At 40.9% G+C, this 23,495-nt stretch overlaps 1 protein-coding gene and 1 long non-coding RNA gene across 2 annotated transcripts in view; one reads left to right on the top strand and one right to left on the bottom strand.

The window, feature by feature from the left end:
- TMTC2 (transmembrane O-mannosyltransferase targeting cadherins 2) overlaps nucleotides 1-18,657 on the bottom strand; it is a 412,397-nt gene extending 393,740 nt beyond the window's left edge. The window contains exon 1 of the mRNA XM_078449640.2: nucleotides 17,588-18,657. Within this exon, the coding sequence (XP_078305766.2) occupies nucleotides 17,588-17,670 (83 nt within the window). The 5' untranslated portion in view covers nucleotides 17,671-18,657. The remainder of the gene's footprint in view (nucleotides 1-17,587) is intronic.
- LOC144616885 (uncharacterized) lies at nucleotides 17,971-19,490 on the top strand. The gene is made up of 2 exons (XR_014137965.1): nucleotides 17,971-18,053; nucleotides 18,561-19,490. It is a non-coding gene; the product is annotated as an uncharacterized LOC144616885 (long non-coding RNA).
- The last annotated feature ends 4,005 nt before the right edge of the window (nucleotides 19,491-23,495 follow it).

The following is a 23,495-nucleotide window of genomic DNA, read 5'->3' as shown; positions in this document are numbered from 1 at the left end:
GCAGCAGACAGCTGGGCAACAACTGCTTGCAAACACAGGCTTGGGGCTACAGATGCAGGGGGGCCAGGTTTCCAAACAGCTACACAAGCATCCCAGAGGCCTCCACTCGGGAGAGGAAGCAGCAGGCACTTCCTGCAGGCCAAACATGACTGCCAGGGCCGCGTGGCGGGGGCACACAGCACCCGCACACAAAGACCCACTGTTGCAAGAAACCCACACGCTCGGGATCAGGGCACTAGTTAAGACAAAGACGGGAACAATCGTAGAGATGTGGGGTCCATGCCACGGTTCTCCAACACTCGCCTGAAAGCGCTTACCCTAGTGTCATCTGTGGAGAAGTTGGCAAAATTTTACATCTCTGAGTCTGACCTTGAGCTGTAACTCCCAACAATTCTTAGGGCTAGGTTTCCCGACTAATGTCAGGGAACCCTTGAGCGTGCCCAGCTGTGCTCTCGGGGATCAGGAAGACTGCTAGAAGAGTTTTAAATGTGTGTTTCTCTTTAGATTGGGCGTTGGTAAACTTTTTCAGTTTAGGGCCAGATAGTAAATACTTTACGCTTTGCAAGCCCAAGGTCTCTGTCACAGCTACTCAACTCTGCCACTGTAAAGAGAAAGCAGCCACAGATAATACCTACACAAGTGGGTATAGCTATTTATAAAAACATGCTATATGGTGGATTTGGCCCACAGGCCTTGGTGCCCACTCCTGATGTAGGTGGTGATCCAAATCCAATCTGCACACGTAGAGCCACATGAATGCTCTACCCCATGAGTGACCATCTCATGCCTATGTAAGCCACGTGACTTCTGAGATCGCATTTAGCATCCAGTTGGCACAAAAGAGTGCCACTCAAAGGGCAGTAAGGATAGAATGGAAGTGGACATCCCAGGTTCAGTGGACGTCTGTGGTCTCCCCCTGCCCCCAGAATACCTTGCCCTTCCTTCTAATGGAGCCCCTTTTCCTGTGGTAAACCTATTACATGCAGTGTGGGATGGGAAAACCAGCTTTCTCTGTACTCTTATGTCAGACCAGAGGTTCAGGCAGGTGCCTACACCTGGCAAAAGCACCCCAATTGGCTAGTAACTGTGTTTCCTGGATGAGCCTGTAATCTAAGTCAGGATAAGTAAGGTCCTCCCTGGAGCATTTCCGGGAGAGCTAAGGAAGGAACTTTAGGCTGCCACTGGCCACGATAACCATGATGGCCAGACCATGAGATAAAAAAATCAAGTCTTCATAACTTCAACAGGCCTCAGGTTCAGACAAGCAAAGGGATCCACCTTCCCTGAATCGGACATTTTGTCACTTATAACCAAAAGTCCTTATTACCGAAATACATAATACGCCAACAAAAACAAAGGCCCAGTGACAATGTGTTAGCAACAGTTCAAAGCCACAATACAGGCTTGCCAAACTCCAAAACCTCCACACCCGTAACATGTTGTGAGCAGAGATGTTCTGATATCTCATGTCTCCTCTTATGCACAGAGGAAAGTAGGCTAATCTTTCCACCTCCCTTCACCCCGAGCTGATGTACCTGGGTTTCCTTTTCTTCCCACTTGCACAGGAAAGAAATTCTCTCACCCTCCCTCCACATTCTGCTACTCACACCAAGGGAGGCCAATTTCTCTTCACCTTTCCATTTCTAATACACTCACATTTCTTGTTCACCTCTGTCCCCAGCTTATTTTAACACTCAGCATCACTGGGAACAGAAATCCTCTAATATAACCCTAAATAGCTTGTATGATCCTATAAATGGACACTATTCCGGTCTCTCTGCTTTGGATCTCACCTACTTCTGACAAGTCTCAAAATGCTATCATGGAACTCAAGGCCCGAGTGTTCCAGCTCGTGGCTCTCTCACCAATTCATTTTCCATTCCTCTCTCTCCCTACCCTCTCCTCTGGCTTTATGCCCTCTCTTTGGATACTGTGCCTTTCTCTTCCTGTACATTTTTTTTCCCCAGATAGTCCTCCCCCTCTATCATCTTTATCAAGCTAATTTTATTGGTTCTTCCTCAGACAGTTCTGACACGTTACTCCCTCGCAGCCTGGGTCAAGTACTTCTCTTGTGTGCTCACTTAGAAGCGTAAGCATGCCTCTATTTGAGAGAAACTACTTATTTGGTCTGTCCACCAAACTCTAAGCAAGGGCCAGATAGTAAATACTTTACGCTTTGCAATCCTGGAGATTACGGATTACATCTTCTTCTTGGTAGGTGCCCCAAGATTTAACAGGGTTCCTGACACAGCTAGGCATTTACAAACACTAGCTAAAGGAATAGGGCGGTGACATATGCTGAAAGGATCCCACAAGGATGCTTTCTTGGGAGACAATACATTTCTACATAAGAATGACTAAACACTTTGAAATCAAAGGCCAATGCCTATTTGAGCTGATTTCCTGAATTGAAAATAAACCACACTCAAATCTCTCTCCCAAATTTTGAATACAATTATCATAATTTTACACTATAATTTGCAGAAATCAGAGTACTTAAATGGTAAACATACCCTTACCGTTCTTTTCTTTCCCTCACTTCTAGTAACAAGAGCCATTTCTGGCCTCTGAGATAAGTGCTCATGAGCGAATATATAACAAAACAATTTACAAAGGCATCACTAAACATCCTTAAGTCTTTTGGCTGTTATGGTACAAAGACAATTATCTCCTTATCATTTTTTGTTGCTTTCTTCATTTCCATTCCTCACCCTCTTTTTCTGATATCAACACTGATACAGATGTTAGTTTGTGAAGAGCGCCAAGAGTTAGCAACCAATATGATTTTCTGGGGGGAAAACAATCCTTAAAATATAAATAATTTTCAAAAGCAAAATACAAATAATTTTCTTTAAGTGAACAAAAAAACCAGTAATATTTCACAAAAGAAATCATTCATCAACTTCCATTTACTCAAGAGTTTAGGAGAGAATCCCATTCCAGTTTTCAATAGAATTATAGCTGCAGTGTTACTCTGACCTATTTCTACCAATTTCAGTCTATTCTGGTAAACTCTTCCTGAACACACAAAATAGCTTGCAGACATACACAAAAGATTTTCTTCAAATGGAGTAGGTAAGCTGCATGCAAAGCATTTACTCGATTTTTATATAGACTTCCAAAGATGCTTCAAGAGAAAACATTCGGGCTAAGTTCTGGTTTGTGTTTAAGTTTATATTCAAGTTTGGAATAAATAATGTTTCTTGTCAAACCTTATGATGTACCAGAAATCTTTGAACTTCATTTTCAACCAGTTTTCATAAACAATGATGACACAAAAAGAAATAAAAGTAAAAATTTAAACTTAAGATGATGCTTAGTATTAAAAACCATTTTAACCTTTAAATATCATCCATGGTCCACCTTAAATCTACACAGTTTGCGGTATATAAGTAAACTGTCCAATTTAACAGTAAGTCTACTAATTCCTTCAGGCTTCCATTTGAAAAATAAATCTAATTCCCTCCCTCCCCACATAATAAATTCTCAGAATTCAAATTCCAAATACACAAAGATGAGGTATTTACAAAGATTTCTCATTTATAACAATAGCATTTTAAAACCATAAACAAGCTTCTATTTTACAACACACACCAAAAATTCAGCATGCGATCAAAATATACCATATAATCTTTAGAAAACACCATGGGGTTACTTCCACAAACAGTTAAATTGGAGGATTTCCATTCCTAACAACTTGTCTTGATTCCACCTCAAGAAACTGACAATCATGTGCCACTCTGGTTCCAATTCACAAAGATCAGAATCAAAACCACCCATCTTTCTTGTCTCTGTTTTCCCCCAACAAACAAAGTTCACCCACACTTCCCCATAATGACGCCGCCCCTATACCATAAAGGAAAGCACTGTATCATAAGCAAGAAAAGGACAAAACCCTCTGCAAGTCACTTTGTCAGTTCCACCAAAGTCCATTCATAGGGATGTCATACTTCAAAACAGGATAATATCCTCCCTTATAATAGGTACCCACACCTTCCCATCCAACCCTCACCCTGCAGAAATCCAAATGCTAGTCCTTTGTTTAGTCCTAAAAATCAGCAGCTGAGGCATGTTTAATAAGGTCTTGAATTATTGGTTTCTTGTACTAATTTTAAATTAATTCCAGAGAGTTGAGGGCTACTCTGCAAAAACCATTTGTTATTTTCCTTTAATAAATTAAAACAGTATGACTGATTCTTTTTAACCCATCAGTAACAGAATCTGGTTTATTAAAATACTAAGTGAATTTTCACCTGAATATTCTAAAAATGTTCCAAGGAACAGATGTGCACCAGAGAAAACTAGGCTGCCATCCAACAAGAACCAAAAGTGTTCTCCTTTTTAGGAGCTTGCCACTTGCTGTTAGAATTTAGTTATCAATAGGAACAGAGTAAACATTCCAACTGCGAATAAGGTAACACATAGGAAATAATGATGATTATGGCTGAGGTAAAAACATCTCTGGTTGATACGGTCTGTTTATTAATGTGCCTGATTTTTCACTCTATATGTGACAATAAGGCCAACGTTTTACTTAACATATTATTAATTACCCCAAAATGGCCAATTTCAAGCATATTTCTTGGGCAAATGAACCCAAATCCATAACCCTAGAATTGTGACCTGTTTTAAGCTGGAAGGGAACCTGGGGAATCATTACCGCCAAACCTTGACTTTAAAAAGAAAGCTGTGCTACCAATATGGTAAACCTTCAATATATTTAGCTTATCTCGTGATTTGGGGCAGGGAAGAGGGGGGCAATCTTTTTCTAGGCAAAAAAAAAAAAAAAAAAAAAAAAAAAAAAGGAAAGCAAGAAATATTAGAGTTATAAGATTATGTGTTCTCTTTATATAGGGATTCGCTAGAAAAATGTTAAGCAAATGTGAAGAAAGATCTATTTTAATCAGGAGAGAGGTCAATATTCTTAAATGCAGAACCACCTGTAAATAAATTAATGCACGTTATAGGTCCTGGGAAGAGAGTAAGTTCATGAGAGAAAGCATAACAAGCTTCCCAGAAAAGGTTTCAAAAAATAATAAGCTTTTATGTCCAGTTTTGCTCACTATAAAACAAAAGATATATAAGTATTTCCGGGATTCGGGCTAACTCTTAATTCAACATAACCTTTCACAATGAAACCGAAAACAATTGTGTATTTTCATTAAGCTTTTTCATTGTCTAAGATGCATATTATAGAGTGGGACAGTTCTTATAAGATGCTAAAAAAATCATAATTTTGCATATACTCCTATGCACAGTATCATCAAATTTAAAGAAGAGTATCAATTACAAAGAAGATGGAAGAAATCCTAGTTCTGTTCTTCATATGCACTTTTAATTGAGTATACACTACAAACATTGTATTGGCAAAATTTACATGTGTGCATGCATGCATATAAAAGGGTTAAGTTTCAGCATCATTTTTCCAAACGTATAACTCGAGATGAAAATTACATTCCAAAATTCATAGTTAATATAATATATAGTTCACTGAACCCCTTCAGTTATCCTACATCTATCTGAAATTCTAAGTGAAAAATTACTAAAACAAGTTTAAATGTTTAATATTTGCTTTCGCAAGAAATGCCCCTAAATGCTCTACAATATTTCCTGATGTTATTATATAGTGATTTTCAACTACCAGCAATCAATAGTTAATGAATAATTTCTCAAGAGAAATATTTAAGTATCCTAGACAGACCAGACACTGTGCCAGGCACTAATTATGTAGCTTATTTCATTAAATTCTCCCCACAACTCTATCAAGGAGGTATTACCACTCTAATTTTATAGAACAGGGAGCAGAGGCTAAAAGAGTTTAAGTAACAATCAAAATTATACCATTAACAAGTAATAGTTCTGGGATTAAATCCCTAGATTATCTGACTTTGAAGTTTTTATAGTCTTATTGCCACCCCGTTGTTTGGAAAGGTTTAAAGAAGGAAATATTTTCTAATTAGTTATAAAAATGAATCACCGGGTTTAGATATTAGGTGCTACTCTCCAGTACATATACTAAACATACTCATTGCAAAGTCTCAATACATTACTGACTCACACAAACATTTGAACGCAGGAAAACTTTGGCTCATCTGACATACAGCTTTCCTAATCACCGAGCCTCCAGAACTGATCTGAATCTGCATGTATTCCCAAAAGAAAAAGGGCTGTCATTGAAGAGGGAAACCATGAGTACCCAGTAATAATACATCCTGCCAAGCAGAACCAAAGTACCAAAGATTATTTACACCCGATGCACTGTAATTGGTCCTTTTACTCTGCAGAAGGAAAAAAAGTGCTCAGATTGGCCAGAATGTCTATTCAAAATAAGCCTTCGTGCACGGAGACCAGAAGCATGGGGAAAGCAACAGAAAAGAAATACAGCAGAGCAAAAAACCGCTTCTGCCGTCAGACTAAGGACTGCTAACCAACAGAGGGTGGACAGAGATGAGAAGCAGAGATAGGGTGTGGGGGGCGCAACAGCTGCGGCAGCAGGAGCTCAACCACTGACTGGAAGTGGAAAAGTTAGCAACAGCTTGGAATGGGACACAGCTCTGTTCTCAGACGCTAATGTGCAGTGATAACTGAGAGTCACCTTCAGGTCCAACACCCTCTACATCAAAGGGTATATACCCATGCAGCTTTTTAAAACACACACAGAATATTTGTCATACTATTTCACTTCATCCTCACTCTGTGGTCAGCAGTTATTATTATTTCCACTTCCTGATCCATTATAAGACAAAGTTTTAGAGAGCAAAGTAGCTCAATGCAGTAGTAATTGCAAGACTTAAATGCCAGCCTTTGATCTTGGCTCAATGTTCATTCATGATACTGCCTCTAGTGCACAGTATTTAAAAAAAAAAAAAAAAAAAAAAGGAATAATCATTACCGATTTTAGAATGAGTTCTTTAAAAAGATGTCTATTAGGGAGCACCTGGGTGGCTCAGTCAGTTAAGCGTCTGACTTTTGGTTTCGGCCCAGGTCATGATCTCACGGTTTCATGAGTTCGAGCCCTGCATCAGGCTCCAAGCTGACAGTGCAGAGCCTTCTTGGGATTCTTTGTCTCCCTTCTCTTTCTCCCTCTCTGCTACCCACGCTATCTCCTTCTTGGGATTCTTTGTCTCCCTTCTCTTTCTCCCTCTCTGCTACCCACGCTATCTCTGTCTCTCTCAAAATCAATAAATAAGCTTAAAAAAAAAAAAAGATGTCTATTAGTAGGAAGTTAAAACTTCAGATATATAGGGCATTCATCTATTCAGAAAGCCCCCAAAATGCCCAAAGGCTAAGGCATAAGGTGCCAGGTTAAAAAAATGGGTTCAAGTATTTCTAATCCTGTGTAGGTACCTTCACATGACCACATCATCCAGTACCCTAAATATCATTAATATATAAAAATCTTTCCTACTCTCAGCTACCTAAACACCTATTTTGTGGTGCCTGTCTAAAGTCTGTGAAGTCTTCACGTAACGCAAGTCAAGTTTCCTTACAAGGAATTGTTCAAAAGAGGCACAAACCAAAAACGGCACTGACTACAGAGACTCAGTGTAAGCATCAGTATTTTTCAAGTCCAAGCCTAAGGCAATTGCAGATCAGTTTGTCAAAATCAGAATCCAACATCTGTCTACACACTAATGTTACAAAGGAGATGATATTGTAATACAAGATGGTGACAGATATTTCAGTAGAGATCATCTCCTAGAATTTCAACAGGCTCTCCACCTTTTCAAAATCTACACAATACCTCAAATCCATCTGATCAATTTAAAGATGTCATGATTGAACAAATGTGAAAACAAAACATAAAGATGAAATAAAATGGCCAGACTGCTACACAGAGAACAGGCACCTTATCCTCAATCTTATTCAATTCAGGAATTTAGGCAATCTTTCCAAATGTCTGTGAAACAGACTGAGCTGATGTAATACATTTAAATGAAATAGAGCCTTATTACTCAAGGTGCAGTCCATGAACCAGCATCATCTGTTGCACCTGTGAGAGACAGACATGTACTCTGAGCCCCACTCCAGCCAGAACCTGCATTTTTGAAATATATTTTTCCTTCCTTTTTTCCTTCAAGTTTTTATTTTGATTCCAGTATAGTTTAACAGTGTTATAGCGGTTTCAGGTGTACAATATAGTGATGCAACACTTCCATACATCAACCGGTGTTCATCATGACACATGCCCTCCTCAATCTCTGGCACCTGTTTCACCCATGCCCCCACCTCCCTCCTCTCTGGTAACCATCAGTTTGTTCTCTATAGTTAAGAGTTTATTTCTTGATTTGTCTCACAACCTACATTTTAACACCCCAGGTGATTTGCAGGTAGAAGGGAGTTTAGGAAGCACTGATTTAAAAAAATATATATATACACCTGGATGGAAAGAGACTCAGGGGGTGCCTGGGTGGCTCAGTCAGCTGAGTGCCCAACTCCTGATTTCAGCTCAGGTCAGGCACTGAGCATGGAGCCTGTCTGGGATTCTCTCTCTTAAAAAAAAAAAAAAAAAAAAAAAAAAAAAGAGAGAGAGAGAGAGAGACCCAACAAGAGGCCCAGGCCCAGTTCAAAAATGTATCTTTAGGAGAAGCACGGAGGGATCCCTCTGATTTGAAGAAATCAGAGATTTAAACTGCATTTTAAAAGAGTTCCTAAAAGGCAATCATCCATGTCAAAGGATGAAGGCAGGGAGCAAATGATGAGAGAGGACAAGGTCGAAAGCCCCCTTGTCTGCCACAGGCATCTCAATCTTATCAGGCATGAGTTCCAAAGGAGCTACTAGCTACTCTCTCATAGAAATGGCTTGATGACATACAGGAGGTTTCAAACAGTGAAATTTCAGTTTCTGTTCAACGCGAAACAAATGCCCAAAACACCACTGCTTTTAAAAGAAAAAATACAGACTCTTAAATATAAAGGCGAAGGAAGCAACCCTAGAGATGCTTTCTAATGGGATATTTTAAATGAAAGACTAGATATTTGTGGCAAAGTATATTCGGTAATTTCAGGCTACACACCGGTGTCTTTCATAGATTTTCTTCAAATCTTAAATTCATTTTCTTTGGTTAAATCAGTACATAACCCTGTGGGAATGGGTTAAAGTATAAAACCTTATTTCTTTAATATAAATTCAGTGACACAATTCAGCACCATTTTTTTTTTTCAATAGAATAACCTTCCTATTTTAAATGAGGTTTACCAAATGAATTCAGGTATACCGGTTTTTCACATCAGCTATAAATAATTGCCTCCCTCTAAAGGGCCTATTTCTGCAAATAAAAATGTCTTTTTGCCTGATTAAACTTCTTCATCATCTGAGAACTTTTCTTCTGCAAATTTGTAGTTGGAAAATTTGTCATTAGAAGCCTGCTTTGTCAAAATGAGCTCTTCTCAATTGCTTTCAGAGAGCAGTCCTATAGTTAATTATTTGGAGGAGGAGGGGAACATCCTCTTCTAAAAGAAGTACACTTGACAAAATATTTGGACCCAAGTATTCTACCTTAAGACTTAAGACATCTTTTATAATCCAAGGCAGTAGGCTCAGTATGTGCAATACCTTTTAAAACCTAAAGATAAGAAGGCAGAAGTAGCCAAAAGACAGTTTATAAAACAATGAGAAAGGTCCCCAGATGAGTATTTCAGCTGCCAGCATTACCTCAAGAACCACTTCCCTTAAATGGCTTTGTAATGACAAGCATCTTCCCCCAAACTAAAAGTGGTCGAGCCTGTCAATGTAATCTGTAAAGCCACCACCTCTGTTATCCCCTGTTGCAGACACAATCTGCAGAGATAGCGCTTCAACATGCACCGACATTATAATGAATTAAACTACTGACTTTCATGATTAATCCAAGGGATGCCACTAACAGAAAAGAAAGCAGGGTAGATCTGCCTTCATTGTGGAACAAATTGAAAATTAACAAAAACAAGATGTTTACTTTTCCCAAAGTGTTTTCACTTATCTGCCTCTCTCCGAGACTAGTTTTATAATCTAGGGTTTATAATAGAAATTTAATAATAATATGCTTTGTAACAATGTTCTAAACATAGACATAGAACCCGACCAAGAGATTAAAGCAAAAACAAACAAGGCTATGGTCTGTATCCTTTCAGTCTCTTAATAGAATACTTACAAGCAATTCAAAAAAGAAAACAAAATTTCATAAGACACAGCTGTAAAAAATTTTACTAGACTTACTCATCTTTAAAAAAAACTTATTTTATAAAATGCAAACTTGTGAACTGCATTTAAAATTAATAACCAAAGAATTCCAAGAATGCAGGGTTATATGGATTGCCATTCTTCCCACTGGATTTTTAAACAATGCTGAAACATGCCTGTTTGAAATACTTCAGTATCATCATTTAACACTGTTCAAAATGTCAAGAGCCATATTGCGCCCCAGTGGCCACTCTTCAGCAAATAACACATCCTTTGAAGTTAAAATACTCCTAAATGATGCCAAGGGAGAATTTCTAGGAGACTACAGTCAAAACTTTCTACTTCTGAAGAAATCAATAATCTGGAATCACAATTAGGAATAAAGCATGTTTGTTATCAAAACTTGGAAGTTTTTCAGTTTCAAATGTCAGTAAATTCCTTTTACCCTATGGCAATAATTTTTATACACTGTTTGCTAATGAAATCATAATCACAAGCCTGTAGTGAACTTGCTGGGTTTTGTTTTTTTTTTTTAAACATGATGTCTCAGTGAAATAATGACACATTTATTATAATAAATGCCACAGAAATGAAGCGCAATCATCAAAGGCAAAGGGATAGGACAGAACCATTTCATTTTTCCCAACACCTAACACACAGCTGCTATTGGAAGGGCAGTAATGTACGTTTCATTTGACAAATCATGTAATTTAGTCAATCTCCTGAACTACAACTACATGCTGGGCCACGCCTCATATCCTGCCTCACTCTGATATCACAAGATGCCCCAGCAAAGAAAACAAGAAACAAAAGCTTACATCAAATTATCATAAGCTCAATAGCATCTCCTCTGCCAAATACTAAGGTACTCTTAAAACAGATACTGCAGCACTGCCCTCAAGCAATGTGGTATGTGCATACCTTTATAATCAATAAATGTACATATAATTTCATTTAATTCCACAATAAAATGGAATCTAAAGGTGAACTTTTAGAATAAATAAGTGTACATATAATTTCATTTAATTCCACAATAAAATGAAATCTAAAGGTGAATTTAGAATTTTCAATTCTAATCTCTTTTCCATATTAATTTTTTAGACCTGAGCCAATAAAAACCTCTCTGCTCATCTCATCTTTAAAATAATCATTCTGGTCATTCAAATTAACTGCATCTTATGAAATGCCCTTAAGGAAAACAAACTACTCTAAAAACACGATAGCAACTTTTAATGTAGCATCTTGAAAACCAATCACTTCAGTGTTCCTGCCTTTTTCAAAATTTTTTCTGAGCAGTTAGGCTTACTCAGTTCTTTCCCATTTACCTGTAAGAAAAAAAAAAAAAAGGTCATGGTTGAACCCAAAATTGTAATCCCAAAGAGTTTCTAAAAGACTGAAACAAACATTTATACATTTTGCTCCAAGAAACCTTGAGTACCAGAGAAACTGACAAATATGATTGAAAAGTTAAACTGTCAGAGAGGAGGAAAGGAGATCAATAGAAATTTGATAGTGCTGCATCTTGATGGAATTATCTGCCTAGAAACTACAGCCAAAAAAAAAAAAAAATCTTTGAGGCAAAAGTCTTCAATCCCCATGACCAGTCGAGGCAAATCTAGTTAACTCAAAGTATTCAACCACTGTTTCCCTCCATGGAAAACAACTGATCCAGACAAACAGGAAAAACACATTTGGGGAGAGGTATTCTAAAGCTTCTACGTGTATGAATACAGTGCCAGTGAGCACCAGACCAACAACAAGGCCAGTTCAAACCACCTACCATGGACCCTCAGCACAGCTATTCTGGGAAAGAAGCCAACAGAGTCCCAATAAAAGTTTTAAAATACGAGTATCAATCAAAATAAACATGACTAAATGCAAGTGAATCTGCTGAAGTACAATCTATCAGCATTTTTATAAGTTTATCATCAGACTCCCAGATTCAAAGAGTTTACAATACCAGCTATAGTACAGTAGGAAAGGACAGACCGGTAACGATGTTTGCTGACGAGGGTGAACAGCCGATGTTTGTATTATGTATCATATATATGAGAAGCCTATGTGTAGGAGTATTCATAGTTAGTGAATTGCTGAACACAGTCATTTATACCTCAAAAGTACATACAAATAAAATCTTCAAAGAAACCATCTAGCATTGTGCACAGTTACACCTGCAATTATTCAAAGTATGATGCCTTCACGAAAAACAGGACGTACACAGTTCCTGGTCATATGTCTCTCCTCTTTTTTTCAACCAGGCTCTAAATGAGAACAGCTATTCACAGAAGAGGGGTGTTTACATTCAACAACCCATTTGTCCTTTCCATCAAAGCTGCCACACATGTCACTTTGTGAAGCCATTAAAGTAGGTACCCAAAGCTACATGATATTTAGCTTATAAGAAAATAATCAAAAAACTTAAAAGGTATATGTTATTGTATTAAAAGCATGGTAAGTGAGAATGATAAAGTTATTAGGTTTGTCAGCCACACATTTTTCAGGGTGACAAGGGTAAACTATGCCCTTTCCTAACATTATGAAGGTGCCTGTTTTAGAAGATATGCTCCCTTTGCCTATGATAAACAGCTGGAACATCATGGGCATTTTTAAAGAAGTGCTTTTAGCATGCAGAAGAGCAACAGAGAGATTGGGAAGACAAATTGTGTTCCTAACTCAAGTTGGAATCCAAAAGGTTCTAGTTGTTTCAGAATTATAGCATCAGAGAATTAAGGGTTCCCCTAGGGGCACATTAGTACTAAAAAACTAAATGCAGATGACAAAAAAATGTAAAACAATAATATATAATAATATAGCCCCCCACGTCACACACACACACACACACACACACACACACACACACACACAATAATATTGTTATTATAATATATAGAGAGAGAAACACAACTAAGAGACACATGGCTGGCAAGCAGCAATTCTCCGTATCGCCTTTATACATGGCCATTCAGTGCTTGTCTTTGGGTCATTTGCTAGGATAAACCGCATGTGACAGGCTCATCGGAAGTAAGGCAAAGTAGTCCGTACTGGCTTCACCTAATTTTAATTTACTATTAAGAGATGTATTTGTTCAAACTGCAAAATGAACCTGTCCTGCATACATTTGATTAAACTTATCTAGAAAATAAAATACATTAAAATAGTTCATAAACTATAAACTGTATCCACTTGCATTTTTTTCAGTATATCATAAACTCAGGAGAGAAAATCAGAGTACAGTAACAACCCTGTACACCCTGACTTCTTCCAATAAAAACCTGAGTAGTCAACTTTGATACAAAGCAAACTCCTTCCTTATATATTTTCATTATATAGTAATTCTTCCTAAACATGCTTTCACTAAATACCAAGCAGGACTTGGTTGAACATACTAGAATCCTAAGGTAACAACCCCAGACTGTTCTCCTGCAAGCCTATTAGAATGTTTTAGAGGGAAGTTAAAAGAGTGACTGATCATTTCATAAGGGATTCTTATCATACCAGGTCAAAACCCAAATGGACAATAACTTTAAAGGGGCCAAGCAGAAGGAATAGTTGAATACCCTTAGAAAAAAAAAAAAGATTTTAAAAAAAAGTTGTAATATCTTAATTCCTCCATTCCTTCATTTTAAATGCTGTTAATCAAAATCTTTATGACTTTAGATTAACTCATGTTTCTATAAAAACAGATTTATATTCAGATCCGAACGAATACTAAACCAGGAAAGTGCTATTAAGAGTTGTGGTAGTTTTGACTCAAAAGTTGAAATTTCGGTTGTGGAGCTGTTCTTCCAAGTTTCACATGATTGTTGCACAATGGAATAGCTAAGAAACCTAATGGTCACGTTGACGATCAAGGTTGGTTTTAACAAACTGCAAAATGGACAACAAGGAAAAGAAATTTCAGAGTACCACAAACCCATTTCCCACTTCCAAATACTCAAATTATCTTTTTTTTAAGTAATGTATGATTTTATTCACACAAGAATAAAAATACGTATTAGGTGCATTATCTTCTTGTTTACGTGTTACACATGATAAAGGGCTAGCTATGAATTAGATGATACGTGCAACATGAAATCTGACCGCAAAACAACAGTTCTGGCATACTTCTGTTGCTTTGAAGGACACAGACTCCTCTCTGAGTGTTATCTCTGTGCAAAACCTAAGATAGGATTTTTAAAGAGGACATAGTGAAAATGATGCAATGTTATCCTCAACAGACATATAAGAGGGCACAGAATTGGCGGTCAGCAAGTTTTTTTCCAGTGACCTAAACACCAAATTTCCCCAGAAAATGAGAGAGCCCTTCAAGAAGTCATCATTCATCATGACTTCAAATTTGGCCAAGACTGCACATTTATAATTCCAATTGTACTCTAACCACAATTTAAGATTCAATACAATCATGGCTAGACTGAACGCAAGGGGATGGAGTGGGGGGGGGGGGGGGGGGCGGGGGGGGCGGTGAAGCTGAAACTATATATGCTTTTTCATCAGATATGATGAACTCTATTCTTCCCAGCCATATTCTTAAGTTTAGCATTAAAACAGTTGTAAAATATTAAGTTTTACCATAGGGAAATCGATTTTGCTATGAAAAAGTTTCAGATTACCACTTAATCTCAACCAAGTTACATCAAACAGTGAAAGTAATTACATATATAGTTTACAAAGTAAACTTGATCACCATATTTAAAGGAAATGATAACTTTGAGAAGTACCACAGCAATAATGTTTAAGCTGAAGCAATATAAAGCCCTCCTCTAGCAAATGCCAGATTCTTCAGCTAAAATGCAGAGTCTTGATTTAGTTAAGCAAGTCAAGCGTAAGAGCCATCTCCCTTCTCGCAAGCTCCCAGCACTGGCCTCTCCTTCCAGAACTGTATTTCACAAAGTTCCTGGGGGGTAGTGGAATGCACACATGCAGTTTACACAATTTTTTAAACTTGAGTCTCTGTAGTCTGAAACGCAGTACTAGAAGTAAACACATTATCATCATCCTACAGTTTCCACTTGACTCCTTAGCTCTCCCCCAGTTCCACATGGAGCTGTGAGTTAGAGAAAGTAGATACAAATTATATCCAAAAAGCCACAATTTACAGAGCACTCTGGCACTGAATCACCTGCACATGCCATGCAGACATCCAGTAAGTTCCACACTCCTATTAACAAGTGTATCAGAATTTCTAGGATACATGAAAACCAAGTTTGATTCTGTTAAGACTTCATGCTCTTTTAAGAGCATAGGACTGTATATGCAGTTCTGCTACTAAGAAAACTGGACTCAAAATACACCTCCAAATCATAGCAAAGTATAATTTATATTTACAGGCTCTCAACATCATATCAGTATATAATGTCTATCTATGTATCATATATTGAGCAAGCTATCAATTAGATGATATGGACAACTCATCACATTATGTTCATCTACGTAGCTAAGTCAGGAATTTTGACATTGCACCCAACCTACAGTATGTAAAGAACTTACGACGATTGCCCACCATCAAAGCACAACTAATTTATCATCTCCTTCACACTATTCTCCCCAAGTTACAAAGTCCTAATGCTCCCGACCGATGATTAAAGAACACAAAATAAGCATTAAATCTATAGAAAAATGTATGTGCAAGTTTAGTGTAGTTCAAGCCTTCATCTTTACAGGATATGTTCTTCTGACATGTATTTTTTACAAAACTGGACAGCAATAAAGGACAGCATACACTGAGAATGCTTGATTTATCACAGCGTTCTACAATACTTAGCATATTACAGTTAAGTTGCTTTTTTTCCAAGCTCTTTATTCTTGGCTTAAATGATTACTTTCCAAACTGTCCCCAACAGAAACAGGAACTGCTCAGATTCATCCCTGAGCTCGTTTTAGTGAAAAGTCACCCATCTTTGGAAGCAAAAGTTTTTTCTTCCAATACCCTAGAAATAGCAGGTGCACGGTAACAAAAAAACTGGAAGGAACAGAAGCAGCTCACCCCCAGTCTTACACAAAGAATATTTATTTCTCAGAGGATGTAGCATAATTGCTAAAACATATACATTGCTTAAAAGTTGAGGAAAAGTTTATGTCTAACAGTGGCTTCCTTATCAACCAGTCTGATAGAAACTACATAAAATGCATTAAGAAGAGTTTGCTTGATTTTGTAGCAGACATGTGGCTGTAAATCAAGATTCACAGATTTCAAGCATACATCCATGAACATGCTTTACCCCGCAGAGTGGGCACACCAGAGATGGCTAATTACCACCCAGAAAAGATTCTGCCTTCACGATCAGCCACTCTGCCTAACTTCACTCTCTGCCTTGCCCTGACCCTGGGGATCCATTCACTTTCCATAGCCCAGAGAGGCTGCTGAAAAGCTGTCAAAGTAAATCTGTGCTCACTTTTTGGATGGTTTAATTTCAATGGAGCATGAAACACCCCAGGACGGTTAATAAGTTTAGCCAGGCGTGCTGTTCTCCCTAATATATTTTAATTATGCATCTGTTTTAATTGTAATCAGATTAAGTCACCGGAAAGGCACAAATTGGAATTTTCCCTAATGGCTATCGGAGCTTTTCACCAGTTTCTAAACACTAACAACGTTTAAAAAATAGGTAGAGACACCAGCACAACTGTGACATTTTCCAGAAATCGATGCAGTTTCTTTGACAACACAGTTCAGGTCTCATTAGCCACCCAAACTAGCCCAAATGCAGAAGACAATTTCAGTCTCTAGGGGCGTCTTCTTCCTCAATTAGCACAAAAGAATCGCTAACGTCTAATGTAAAACTCCCAAACAGAAATGAAAGCGCAGGCTTTTATAAAAGTGCTACTCCATCGATTGGTGAGGGAGGAGGGGGGAGTCGGAGTGTCCATCAGCAGCATTATCTTGGCTCAAAGTAAAGTACCGTACACGTCAAATGGGAAAGTTGGAACAGAGGACGATTCTCTCCTTCCACTATTTTGGTAACTGTCAAAGGTGTGTGTGTTTCCCCCCCCCCCCTCGGGAAATAAAAGTGTCCCATCAATAAAAGGAAACGTCACAGGGAAGACCTATTCAGAGGAGGGGAGCGGTTTCCTTCCAGCCCAGACCTAAAGTCGCTCAATGTGCACCAAGAAATACCTAAGACTTTTTTTTTTTCCATTTAATACCTTGATTAAACAGTTTCCCAAATTGCTGTGATTTCCGCTAGGATACTTAAGCGTTCGCCAACAGCCAAGAACCAAGAGAAAGAACCTGCCGCAAACTAGGAACCCAAACTCCTTCAGCCCGCCCAGCGCGCTCGCGTCCCGGTGTTTGCTCTGGGTGTTGTTTACGCTTCTCCTAAACCTTCAGGTGCTGGACCAGTTCCTGTAAGACGCGCTTCAAGCCTTAAAGTGCGGGAAGCTTCTGAGCCACCGCGGAGTCCCCACGGAGCCCGTCGACCCCCTTACCTGTCATCATAGCAGAAATCCGCACTCAAGGTGTTGAGATACAAGGCGAGCCCCAGAGCGCTGCTCACCAACTCTGCAATCATCTCTCCACCGCCTTCCCTCCGGCTCGGCTCCCAGCGCGAGGGCAGCAGCGGCAACAAAAAACAGAAGCATCAATCCCCACCTTCCGCCGCCTTCTCCTCCCAGCTTCACTTTTTCCTAGCTCCCCACCCTCCTGTCCCTCCCTTCCTCCCTCGGGTCCTTGCAATCCGCCGCTCTCCTCCTCCTCCTCTTTCCTCCTCCTCGCGCCCGTCTCCGCAGCCCCTGCGTTCTCTTCGGGTGCGGGCTCACACCACGCTCCCCATGCCCGGCGCCCGCGAGCTGCTGGCGGCTTTCGGGTTCCGCGCCCCCCGGCGGATGTACAGGGCTGGTCCTTCGCACGGCTCGCGGCCCCCACCCTAACCCATGGCAGTTCGGGGCGCCCTAGGTGAGGAGTGGGACTCGGAGGAGGTGGAAGAATGCGGGATGGGGACAGAGGGACCGGACCCAGCCGGACTCTGAGACCAGCTGGAGGAAGAGAGAGAAAGAGGGGCGGGTGGGAGGGACGAGGCGAACCGCCTCCCCTCGCCGCCTCCCGGGCGCACGGCTCCGGTGCTGCTCCGGCTGACTCCGGCTGCCACAGCGGCTGCCGCTCATTCACTCTTTATTAGCTCCCTCCCAGCCTCAGCCCCTTCTCCGGTGAAGTGAGGAGCGGTGGCTGGAGACTCCAGAAGCTCCCGCGTGGGGTTCTCGGCGCGCCCCCCCCTGCGCCTGCGTGGCCAACCCTCCATCCCGGCTTTGCCCGGCCCCTTTCTCCACCCAGATCCTCCCCTAAGGCTCCTCCCACACCACCCCCTGGCTGGAGGCTCCTCCCACCTCCCCACGGCCCGGGGCTCCTCCCACCCACCTCCCGCCCTCCTCTTGTTTCCTTCACCTTCGATTTCACTCCGGAAAGCCCCCGGGACCCAAGGGCGACTGCTGGAAGACAGCCCAGAGGGGTAGCTGGAGTGCGCCCTGGGAGTAGGAGCTGTTAGAGAATCGACACCGAGGAGGACCCGGTCGCTCGCGCCGCTGCTGCCTGGCAGTGCCTGGCACCGACTGGATCTCAGCCCCAGCGCTGACTGTGCCAAGCGCTGCCAGGCGTAAGTCCGGTCAGCTGGAGGGACTTCTGGGGACCGAGAGAGGAAGAACAGGTTTGGCGAGGGCTGCAGCTCGGTGGCCACAAACATTCACGCGACCTCTCATACACGCTCACAGCGAGTGAGTCGAAATGGGAGGGGGTGTTGGAGAGCTTGGGGGGCATCTTAGGAGGGAGAGATTTCAGCTCCGAGCCTACCGTCGTCCCGAATGTCAGTAGAAAGACGCATGGGAAGGAGAATGTTCCCGCAGTCAGGTTAAAAAGAAAGGACCCCCGGAGAGGAAAGAAACACATACGCACACACCGCAGCTGCGGGGGCCTTTCGTGGTTTCAGGGGGGACTTTCAGGCTGACTCTGGAAATACAGAGAAGAGACGCCTCTGCAGCCCGGTACACCGCTATCCTCAAAACCTAGGAAGGCGGGAAGCTAATGCCCTTTCTTTTCCGCCCGGATGCAGGACTGGATGGAAGGCGTCCAACCTGATAAATTATGGTGTAGAAGAATGGCCTGTGTAGACGAGCTCTGGGTACTAAAGTTGCAAGACCAAAGAGGACGGTGGGCTGCCTGCCACACCTCCTCCTGGCTTGGCCCCTCTCTGGCTGGGCGATGGGCTCCCGTGGACCAAGATGAACACTACTGCAGCGCCCCCTGCTGCATGATAACCACAGTGCTTGGAAAACAGACCCGGAGAGGGCTGACTGACCCCGCCCCCCTCCCCTCCGCCCTCCAAGGGAAGCGCCTAAGTAGCAAGCTTTCCAGGACTCAAATCCAGGGCAACAAATGTAATCCTCTGGATGTCTGGCCGTGGCCTGAGAAGTAAATACTGTGGTTTGGGTGTCAGCAAAACAAAACTCCGTCTTTTCCTGATTTCACAAAAAAATCTATGTAGACACGGATGAAATGGTGAACATTTATTATATTTATTTTGCCATGCAAGATGGACCCATTTTTGTTCCCTGAGACAAACATATGTAAAACATACAAAAAAGGGAGTTGTATCTTTAAAGGCGGACACTGATCTTTTAACTTTTTTTTTTAACTCTGTAACCTCTGCTCACTGTTGCAAAGTTTAAAAAATCCTGTTAATTGACCCATCAAGTTCCTCTATATCTGTATCCCTCCACTGTATTTACATGTTGATATTAGATCCTAGCACACTGGATGAAGAGCACCCAGGAACTGAAGTCCTCACTGTGCTATTATTACATGAGAAACCTTTGGCCAGTCCCTCAACCTCTTTGTGCCCCTTTTGTCTCACCTATACAGCAGTGATGAAAATAATATCTGTGGGTACTATTATTATGAAGATTGAAGTCATTAAGGTGTGAAACACCTAAGTGCAATAGAAGGGTTAATAATAATAATTATAATTATTATTATCTCCAACTTTCTCCATTCCTTTTAGTTGTTCACTAAAACGTAGATACTTCCAAAATGTAGATCATGGCATCCACATGGCCCCAACCCTATTTCTAACTCCCTTATTTTCTGCATGGACTTAAGCAGTACCCTTATTTCTACTTCTGCAGTTCCCCCTTCCCCACAGTCTTACTTCAGGCATTAGAAGATTCTTTTGAAAACTTACAATGTCTCTACTTTAAAATGCTTAATGACTTCCTGATACACATTGAATAAAACTCTTGATTTTTACCACTGCCAGCTAGGCACTCCTTTGGCCCTGATCCCTTCCCTCCCCTCACATTGTGCTCAAGTGTTCCAGCCACATGGGCATCCTTCTCCTCTGACACCACTCTCTCCTCTTTCTGCCTGGGATGCCTTCTCAGACCTTCCCTAGCTCCTTCTCAGCATGCCAATCTTAGTTCAAATGTTATCCATCCACCTGAGAGAATTCCCCCACCCACCCTATACTGTAGCCTCACTCCCAGCCATCTTTGTCCCATTTTCACCCGAATGATTTTCTTGATAGCATGCGTTGTATCTGGAATGCCCACTAGAATGGCAGCAGCTCCAAGAGGGCGAGGATCTTAACAGCCCGGTTTTCCACATAACACCCAGAGCCTGTAACATCTGGACAAGCAGAAGAAGCTAAAACAAAACAACACAAAATGTTGACAACAAATGAACAAATAAGTGTGCTTAGCAGAAACAATATAGCAACTGGAAATTCACAAATGTTCATCATGAGAGAATAAGGTAAGCTGAATTGTTGTCCATGGTAGAGACAGTGAAGAATTAACAAAGGAGAGAGGGAGGAAGTAGGTTAAAAATTCTGAAGAAAGCATCAGTTCTTCAGGAAAGCCTGTGGTAAGTCACACACAAACAGCTCTCTTCAATAATTAAGAGGACTCCGAGGCATGAAAGTAATAAGGAGGTTTGGGTCCAGCGTGCAAAAAGCTTGTAAGCATTTCCAGAGCTGTCTCCACTTCAAGGCTCCAATAGTTCTAAATAAATATTTTCTATACTCCTCCTCCACCTCCTTCTTTTCTCCTCTCCCTACTCCCAACTCCTGAGGATTGGGAGCCTGGGAGATGGTGAGAAATCACATTTTGCTGTCCCTGATGAATGGAAGGCTGAAAAAACAGCTGTGCTGATTTTAACAAATTTTCCTATTTTAATTTAATGTAGGTCTCAACATTCTTCCAATGCATTAAACATTGGTTGCATTCAGACTACTCTCCAAGGACTGAGAAGCAGGCACTTTCTGCGTTTCCTACCTTCCTTGGACACCAGTTGGGGGGTTGGGGGGGTTGGATGCAGGGAGGGCGTTATCGTCTCAAAGATGTCATCACTATCCTTGGAGATCATTTCAAATCTAGAGACATTGCTTTTCAGTGTATTAAGGTATACCTACCCATTGTAGATTGCTGCCTCGGTAATGAATATATATATAGATATACTTATTCTATTTAAAGCTACTGTTGCTCTCCACAGATGAAGGAAATTAGGCTGGTTGGCTTGACTTTTCTACCTTAGACACAAGACTGGCCAAAAAAGTGCTAAGCCCTTATTTTCCCAAAGTAGGTTCCACACATCTGCTACCTCACCACTTCCTCAATGAATTCTTTTTTATAGTCGCCCCGACCTACCCTGCATTCGTTCTGCATTCCCAGGCCTTTGTTGTATAATTCATACCTTTGTGGTGCCAGGTCCTGGGGGTAAAGATTTCCTTATTTGCCTAAGACATTTTTGGTTTATTGTGCAATACCGTCTTCCCTTTGGGTGTTGCATAAATATTAACTAAAAATCCACATCTGGACTTGGTCTTCATTTCTATTTGTCCTAATATAACTTCTCTTTGAACAATTCATTTGGAGAGTGTGCCAAGGGTGAAATGTGGCACATAAATTCTCCTGCTGCACAGAATGCCTTTTAAAGTGCCCACAGATTTGGTTATTTATGAACAGAAGATTTGCACCTCTTCCTTGCTCTCTCAATTCTAAAATTGTACCAGGCCAAAGTAATTACAATCTCCCATATGTTTTGTGGAAAAGGTATCCAAGAATCTCCTGCTAAAATCTTAACAGATTGACTAGGAAGCAGAAAAACACTAGCCCAGCAGGTGAAACTGCCTGTTTAGGGAGGTCAGACCAGAGCTCTCTGCTGGGGGACTCATAAGCTCTGGGCTTTACTCAGGAAATAACCCTGCAGGAGAAAAACAGCAGAGCGTGGATGAAATGTGGGTCAGGGAGCTGAAAGAGGCACACTAGCTGCTTGGTTAACTAATGACAGTAAATGCATTGGCTACACATGTTACATTTAGATGTTCCCAGCACACCATAAAATCCCGCCCTGCAGACACTGCAATATGTAACATCGCTTTGTCCCAAAACTTGTGATCCATTAGGAATATAATTAGGACAATATAGCCACAGAAACAGATCCTGTCACCTCTGTCACAAACCTGGGGCTGTTAAGAACCAGCTGCTACTAAAATAATGATCACTTTAAAAATCTCACAGTCTCCCAGCTTGCAATTCAGAGGATGTCGGGGTAGGGGAGGAGAGGAGGAGGAGGAGGAGTGTAGAAGTAACATGTTAATAACCAGATATGGGTAATTGCAGAGATGTGAAGGCTAATGATAGAATTCAAACTCAATCAAGAAAAGCAAGGACAACCTCCTTCACAGAATCTCTCCAAATGCATTCACATGCACTGATATAAACAGTGATCAAAAATATTCCTACAGCTTGTAAGATTGCACAGACTCTTAGGTCACAGTTTTGATAAGCCTCAGATTCCGTAAAATAAAAGATAAGGAGGAGAGAGAAGATGAGATTTGATGAGGACATTAAGTAAACCAGTTATTCATGAATGTTGCCCTAGGATTCAGCCCAACGTGACCCCTTTAAGCCAGCATTGTCCAACAAACATTTCTGCAAAGGTAGTTGAAGAGCCGCACTGTCCAATGTAGTCGCCGTCAGCTAATGTGGCTACTAAGCACTTAAAATATAGCGAGTGTGACTGAGGAACTGAATTTTAATTTTAACTTAAATTAGGACATTGGCTAGTGGCTACTCTATTGGACAGCACAGCTTAAGCTCTCAGGGCCTCGCAGCTGACCCCCCGTCTCTGTGCCTTACAAGAAGATACTTATCAAAGCCATTGTCTCCTCTTGCCACCAGTAACAGCTTTAGTTCTGAACCTTTTGCATTGGACTGCTCCACACCCACATGTGGCTTGTCTCCTTTATAAAATAGCCACTAGCTGGGGCCACTGAGTGGCTCAGGCTGTTAGGCAACCAGCTTCAGCTCAGGTCGTGATCTCAAGGCACATGGGTTCGAGCCCCACATC

Source organism: Panthera onca, chromosome B4, assembly GCF_046562875.1.
Source record: "Panthera onca isolate mPanOnc1 chromosome B4, mPanOnc1 haplotype 2, whole genome shotgun sequence".
Lineage (NCBI taxonomy): Eukaryota > Metazoa > Chordata > Mammalia > Carnivora > Felidae > Panthera > Panthera onca.
This window is presented reverse-complemented; position numbering and strand designations above follow the sequence as displayed.